We start from the raw sequence: 7,995 nt of genomic DNA, 5'->3' as shown, positions 1-7,995 counted from the left end.
TTATAATATCAAAATCAATATGTTATATATCAAAGCACAACATACAGATAACATCAAAAGTTTAGCAAATAATTAAAATTCGTGTTGATGATGTAGGATTGAATTTTTGAAGGTTTATATGAGTTGATAAAGTTAATAGTAAGACTGTGAAGAGATTTTTTTGTATAATGAAATGTTTGTTATAAATGCATGATTTCTTTAAAACTGATATGACATGTCATACTATAAGAAATTTGATATGAACAGTGGAAAAAGGGGGCAGATACATGTAAAAGCTTCAGAAGAAGAAGCATTCCAATAAATAACAAGATGTTATTTGCAAAACTTTAAATGTGAAATAAAATAAAACAGGAGTCTTCCCCTTACACCTGCTTACCTTTACATCTATTCAACACCATATTATATTTTCTGAATAAATCTAAAGCCGTACATACCTTATTTCCACAAGTTACAAAGAATATTACATGCATAACTTTTCTTTCCTGACCAGACTAAAGCTATCTTGAGTATCCATTGGCAAGAACAGGGATCCTCACCTTGTGCCCTCTGCTTCCTTTCATTAACACCTCTCCAAAACTATACGATCCTGTCACTGACCGAACAGTAAGTGTCACAGTAAACTTACGTGATGCACCTGCTCTAATGGTCATTGCTGGAGGGTTCACGTCAATGGCAACTGCTGGTTGCATCCTGGCTGTCATCACGTAGGTTTCTTCCTCATCAGCAACATTCGTGACAGTGCGTGTGACAATTTGAGTTCTTACAAGATGGGAAATTGTAATGGATGGAGTGTTTAAATTTGATGGGTGGCCCAGGCTGTTGTTACATGGCGAGTTTGTGTAGTTCTTTATCTCATGAACGTCAATGCCAGGTGTTGTGCACAAGAACCCTAGATAATCCTCATACCCTGCAAAATCAATAGAAAAATTACGTAAACAGTTCTTTGCTGTTTTTTTTTTTTGCTGTACATATTGATACTAAAACTGATTACAGGAACGCGTTGTCTTTTTTAAATTTAAAATACATGCACAAAACTGGAAAGATAACTTCCAGACCTTCAGAAAGATATATTTAAGTACATATTTTAGTAAGAGAAGATTCTAAAAGAAGTCTCGGTACAATATTTTCCATAAAGGAACCGCAATATCTTAGAATAACTATTTTAACCCAGACCTTCCGAAAGATATATTTAAGTACATAGTTTAGTAAGAGAAGATTCCAAAAGAAGTCTGGGCACAATACTTTTCCATAAAGGAACAGCAATATCTTAGAATAACTATTTTAACCCTTTTTTAAATGACTTTTCTTTAATGTTACCGTTTAATTACATCTCCTACCTCTCAGCTAATGCGATCGGTTGGAATTGCTGTCCTGATCATTGAAACCTCAAAAAAATTTGACTTTATTGCCACAATGGCAGTTTTCAGTCGCTTTTAAAAACTTGCTCATGAACTTGGTCACACGATTTAAGTAATTTGTTATAAAAAAATGTTGCATCCAATGCCAATTTCTTGTCACACAAATTCTTCAATTTTACTGTAACTTAAATTCTCACATACAAGCGAATTCAAGTTTATTGGTCATCTAAGAAAACAAAAATGCCAGTAGAGGAGTAAATTAGATAGGGAGAGGTGAACAAACCTGCGTCAAAGACTAGGCCAGGGTCCAAGGCAGCTCTTGGATTAACGTGTCCACTCCCGTAATCAAAAGGAGTGGCTCTGACCAGGTTCATAGCTTCTGATTCAGAATATTGCTGTGCTAGAATAGGATTTCCTGCTCTGTCTAGAGTTGTAGATGTCGTCATCAAGGCTGATTTAATGGCAGCAGGACTCCAATGTGGATGTTTTTGCTTTATAAGAGCAGCAATTCCAGCTATATGTGGTGCAGCCATACTGGTCCCAGATATCATGGCAAATCCCTCTCCTGTTCAAGAAAAAACTGCTTAAATAAATCAATTTCTATAATATATTGATGATATATCTTATTTCATATTTTTCTTCTCTTTCGCACTTAATAGTGCAACAATTCTTCCAAAAATGCTATGAAATCCTGCCACATGCGTATGGTCCGAAAGTCTTTCAAAGAAGTAGATCTATGTGCAAAATTGAAGACTCTTTTTTTCTGGATATTACAGATGGTACCCATTATCCCAATAAATTTTACAGTGTCACATCAAAAAACTAAGCACTGTTATAACTTTTAAAATAATTATATGCTGACTTATGATTAGATGATGATCTAAAACAAATTTCTTAAAAAACACTAATTGACGCTTATTGAGAAAAATAATAGGCATTATTTAATTGTACCAACATTTAAAGATAAACTTTTTATTAAACTACTTTTTCTTAAAACTACGCCTTAAAGAGGTAAAACAGAGTTATGGGAAATAAAATCTCAAATTATCAAAGGCATTTTAGGATAGTCTCACTAAGATATTTAAGATTTGTTTACACGTAAGACACAAGAACTTTTTATATATTTGGATGAGAGGGAGTAATTGTTTGAATAAAGGCAAAAAAGATCCAACGACAATCAAAAGGCAACTTAGTCAAACCATTACTTACCAACATAATTTGGCTCATCGGTTCCATTTAGAGACCAAGCAGCCCAAATCAAAGAACCCGGAGCTAATATATCTGGTTTGAGAAGATCTGCCTCTTGGAAGCTAAAGTCCTTTATATTTGGTCCTCTAGCAGAAAAAACTGCTACTTGTGGCGCAGATTTGTGGAGAATAGGCATCAAACCGTCCTCAATTTTACCTGTACCTGTGAAAGTCTTCACCCTTCCAGTCCAGTCTCTTGGTGTGGAAATATTATAATAATCTATCAGTTCCTGAAGATAAGATTTTGCATGTTCAAAATAATTATATATCGCACACTTTGTGATAAAAAAAAGTAGTGATAAAAACATACAAAAAGGATATTAAGACAGTAGATGAAGTAGGCTGTGCAGTAAATAATCGAGTTCAAGAAACCAGATAGAAACAGTTAGCATTTATCATCCATCTCTACCTATATGTGATTCAAGTACCTTTGATTTGCTGGCATCGGTGATAAGAATCCCGGGAATGCCAACGGGGACCGGATCAAATTTTGCTCCAGGAGAAACATTTTCAACACACAGAACAAATCCAACTGCTCCAAGGGCCTTTGCTGTTTCTGAGACCTGTTTTATTGATGCAGAACCAACAACAAAATTGTAAGAATAGCCACAGAGAAGAATATTTCCCTTTATTAAGTTCTTGTTTAAAACTTCTGGCCTCTGACAATCAGTGGGGCTGTACTTCGTAACCGAAGAATCAAGAAGCACATCATTTGCGGCAACCAATTTGTATGTTTGGTTTATACGTGTAGAAGCTGCAAAAGCCAATAGCAACAAAAGTAAATGAATTGTGAACAACCATAAATATGATTTGGCACAAGCATGAAGTTTGCAGAACACTAAAATGACTAATTAATTGCCAGAAACAACTGTTGAATTTGCATTCCCACCTGCTGACATTTATACCTTCATTTAATGAAACAGATCTTACAAATTTAAATCCATAATAGCGAGTTGGAAAGAGTGCATTAAAGAGTATGCCACTATCATTATCTTTTCACACAATAACTTATATCATCAAAAAAATACCTTGGACAACTAGATGAATACGCTTCAACAATTCTATTTTTTTTTTTGATAAATTAAACATGAATAAGGGAATAACAATACTCATATTTTTTCTTCAATATCTTTAAACCTACCACAACTTGATACAATTAAATCTAGTATATGCATGTCGTCAATTATTGTAAAGAAAAAGACAGAAGATTATTTGGCGAAGGCATTGATCCAAGGCTTTTCGTCAAAGTGATTTTATTTGGAAAAGAAAAAATTATGACTCTTACTGTCTTTTCCATTTTCTTCTTGTCGCGTATGAGAACGATGCTAAAATATTCTTTTGAGTAAAGAAGTAAAAGGAAATGAGATACCTTTATAATGTGGTTTTCTTTTTTACTTTTTATTCTTTCCTTCAACAATTATAAGTTAGATTTACACCATAATCACCAACAATGTGTCTCCAAGCATCCGTCCATGATTAAGAAAATTACATCTTAAGAAATATAGTAGGAAGTTTGAGTACTCACGTGACAACCCAATTCCAGCCAAGATTTTTCCATTTCCAAGGATCAAATGGTTTTTGTATCTACGATCATCAATTGCAGCTGCCACTGTTGCTATCCATGGACTGTATGAAACTAATGACTTGGGAAAAGGACCACCGTTTCCAGCAGCCTGTGCGACAAACACACCAGCTTTCACAGCTCCAAGAAGTGTGGCATCAAAAGGATTCAAAAATGTAGTTTTGGTGTTTGATGGAGGACTATTTGGTCCAACTGATAGGCTAAGTATATCCACCCCATCATGCACAGCCTGTTCACTTTCAAATTTAAATAATTAGAAATCTTGAGATAAAATGCTTAAAAAGTTAAGTGTATAAGTGATTGTTTAATTTTATGTTGAACTTCAATATTGAGTTCGACTTTTTCATCAGAAAATAAGAAAACCGAGGAATCATTTCTTCAAAAGCAATTTAGAACATTGCCTCAAGATTAGTGAAGTAAAACATCAGATATTTTCGTGCAGATTCTTCGAGCTAAAAAGAATTTTCTGTCATTAACTTGTTGCAAGATCAACAGAACATTTGAGATAAAACAACATCATAAACATACAGCAAAGTTGCATACCTGATCAATTGCAGCAACTACATCCGCAATAAATCCTCCAAAAAGTCTATAAAGTGCTTTATACACAGCAATCCTGAAGACACAAAACATCAAGTAGTTCCCGGTTTTAATAAAAAGGTGATCAATTGGGGAGGCGTCATTCCTCACCTGGCACGGGGAGCCATTCCACTTGCTTTCCCGAATTCATGCCCGTACATCCTCACTGGAATTCCATTTCTTCCAGCTGCAATAGAGGCTGTATGACTGCCAGATGAAGTGCAAGAAGAATGGGGAATTGTTAAAAGAACAGCCGTTATCAAATTGGTATTACCTATTTCCTATGTTTATAAGACACATAAATAGTATTCTTTTATTCAAAGCACAGGATCCCTTATGAGAGCATTAGAAGAATTCCTACTTCCAACTGAAGAAATCAATAAAGAAGGGAAATAGGGCCTGACCTCCCATGCCCATCTCCATCGAGTGGTGAATCAAAATCAATTGAAGGGTTAAATGCCCCCGCAGCTATTGCAGCTTGCGCAAAATGTTGTGCTCCGATAATTTTCCCATTACAAAAACTTCTTTTAGTTCCAGGATCAACCTCACATTTTCCTCTATATCTCGAAACTGGTCCATATGGTTCAGTGTTATAAGTGGTAAAGCTCGGATGGTGAGGATAGATTCCAGAGTCCACAAATCCAATCACAATGTCTTCTCCAGCCCTCTCATAGCCACCACCTGTTGGCCACACCCCAGTTGGGAGCCCCAAAAATTGTGGGGTATGTGTTGTGAGCCTCTTCACCTTCCAGTCCCTCTCAACAGATTTAACCCCAGGAGCATGTCGAAGAGTTTCTGCCTACTAATATAAGAGGATAGGCAACGCATGCTTAGATGAAGCTCAAAAACTCCACATATGATTATTAACATAACCACCACATGGTAAAAAAGATATCAACGCAAGACATCACCTGTTCGGGGGAAAGATGAACAGCAAACCCATTTATAAGATGTCGATAGCTATAGAGTTTCTCATACGTCCCACGCTCAAACAGCAACCCCAGAAGCAAGTCGTGTCTCTTTTCAAGGTGGCGAGCATAAGAAACCACCACCTCACTAAAACAAGATTGAAACAGCACAAAAGTTAAGCAAAAAATCACTGGTCAGTCCTTAATCAACAACGCACTTAGCATTAATTCCCGTAAAGGAAAAACATGGTAAAAACCAGAGTGACGCGACGAATAACAAACAAAAAAAGAAATTGCAGAAGTCACAGGTCACCATAAAGGAATATCAACACTTTATTATATTTAGAAAATTATTTATATTATTATGTTATCCATTAAACAAAATTTTACAACTATTTTTAAAAAAATTTAAGCATTAACATCAATAATTTATTGTACACTTCCCTCTCGTCTCAACCCACATCTCTATTGTATTAAATTTTGTACAAAAAAAAAAATAGTATCAGAACAATTTCTCTTAAAAGAAGACCTTATCGGACTAATGGTTGACAAAATTTTCCACAATCACGTTCTTTTCTGATAATTTAATTTAAAAAACAAGGTAAAATAACAAATTCAACACGCGATTCCTATACTTACTAAGAATAACAATTATACAACACTAAATAATAATATCAATAACAATAAAGTATAGAAGAATATTGTGATTAAACATTACACCTCGTCGAGTCAAGCTTGTGATCATCATCATCATCAGATTCCACCGCAGTGGCTTCAAAGCCATCAACACCACCCCTGTAACTTACAACAGGCTCTCCTTCAACAGTCACTATGTAAATCTCTGCCTTCCCGAATTTCGCAAGGCCAAACAGAATTATCATAAATACACAGACGAAGTCCAACCTCATTTCTCACCAATGCAGTCAGAATCTCAATAAATAAATCACTACAAGCTTTAGATCTGTTTCATGACACAGCACGAGTTAGAGAAGTAAAACAGCATAACATTAATTGAGGAAAGTGAAATTGGTGAAGAAAGTGAAAACAGAGTAAGCAGCATTGAGAGTGGAAGTTAGCTAACGATAACGAACCTGCGTGAGAGAGAGTGCGATCGGAGAAGAGAAAAGCGCGTGGAGAAGACGATGGAGAGAATAAAGGAGCGAAGCGAAAAGTGAAAGCAAAGAAAGAATCGTGCGAGAGAAGAAAAAGAAGAAGGTTGAAAGAATGAATGAATGATTGATTCAGATACACGCCATTCCAACGGTGATCGGAGAATGAGATCTAACGGTCACCGTTCGTTTTTGAGCATAGTGAAAGAGTGAGTGAGTGAGGTTGCTGTGGAGGAAGGAGCATGGACACTCCATATATGGAAACTCTTTTTTATACTGTTGATATTTTTTAATTTTAATAAATGGGTTAGGTGGTGTTATTAAGCTTTCTTTAACATTTATTATCAGTAAATAAATAATTAAATAAATAAATAAAAAATGTTGGTTTGGTTTTCAATTTTCACGGTCAAATGAAATGGAATAATGGTTCTTCTTCTTCGCTTTTCTGTGTGGCAGCGCCGGCGCAAATTTAGTGCATTTTTTTTACAGGTTTCTCTGTAAAAAAAATGTTATTTTTCAAAATTTATATTATCTTTTTAAAAATAATATAAGTAAATACAATTAAATTAAAATAAAAAAAGTAAATTTTAAAATATATTTTTATCTATTTTCTCTGTTTTTGGATAATATCAGAGATATTGAAACATAAAAGTAAAAAAAAAAAATTAAGAAAAGTTCGATGTTATATAGATAGAACAAATAGTTATGAAACCATTAACAATTAAAGTTGTAGTTTAATGTTATACTATAATATTTTATGCGATGGAATAATATAAAGTTTTAAGAAAATAAATTGTAAAAAGTAAGCTATTTTTTTTTTATTGAAAATAACGTTAAAAATACTTAAAGTAGTGCACCTGAATTTCGTCAAATATTAAAACTGATTATTAGTCATTAATGTAACTTATCTATCACCTTTTGAATATAAAAATAAATAAATTGTTTGATTACGTTAATTACTCAGACTTCTAGATTTTTTTCCAACATGAAATTGACTTTAGCAAGATTATGTTCCCGACATGAAATTGACTTTAGTAGCACATTATGCGTTAGTAATATAAACTTTATATTAATCCTACTAAACAAAGAGTATATATAGTATGTAATAAACTTTATATAAAAGTCATTTAATAGTAAAAATTAGGTTAAAAAATGTGTATTGAGAGTGTCTTAATCCTAATTAATTGTTGAATTAATAATAAAGGTTAGGGA

General features: G+C 34.0%; 1 protein-coding gene across 1 annotated transcript; it reads right to left on the bottom strand.

Moving 5' to 3' along the window:
* Positions 1–263: 263 nt before the first annotated feature.
* LOC106762303 (subtilisin-like protease SBT2.6) lies at positions 264–7,031 on the bottom strand. Its single transcript, XM_014646136.2, has 11 exons — positions 6,766–7,031; positions 6,395–6,635; positions 5,678–5,822; positions 5,171–5,565; positions 4,878–4,973; positions 4,731–4,803; positions 4,131–4,416; positions 3,034–3,359; positions 2,568–2,835; positions 1,642–1,923; positions 264–907 (listed from the first exon to the last, which is right to left on the bottom strand). Exons 2-11 carry the CDS (start codon positions 6,580–6,582, stop codon positions 498–500), a joined length of 2,469 nt encoding a protein of 822 aa, XP_014501622.1. The 5' UTR covers positions 6,583–6,635; positions 6,766–7,031; the 3' UTR covers positions 264–497.
* Between the last annotated feature and the right edge of the window lie 964 nt (positions 7,032–7,995).

The sequence above is a fragment of the Vigna radiata genome, chromosome 5, assembly GCF_000741045.1.
Source record: "Vigna radiata var. radiata cultivar VC1973A chromosome 5, Vradiata_ver6, whole genome shotgun sequence".
In the NCBI taxonomy this organism is placed as follows: Eukaryota; Viridiplantae; Streptophyta; class Magnoliopsida; order Fabales; family Fabaceae; genus Vigna; species Vigna radiata.
The sequence above is the reverse complement of the archived record's forward strand: the minus strand, read 5'-3'. Positions and strand labels throughout refer to the sequence as shown.

Excerpts from the sequence above, each read along its gene's own strand:
- LOC106762303 (XM_014646136.2), bottom strand. The coding sequence starts at position 6,582 with ATGAGGTTGGACTTCGTCTGTGTATTTATGATAATTCTGTTTGGCCTT. Across the intron at positions 3,360-4,130 it reads GGCTGGAATTGGGTTGTCAC|CTTCTACACGTATAAACCAA; the intron begins GTGAGTACTCAA and ends TGGCTTTTGCAG. Across the intron at positions 1,924-2,567 it reads CGATGAGCCAAATTATGTTG|GAGAGGGATTTGCCATGATA; the intron begins GTAAGTAATGGT and ends TTTCTTGAACAG.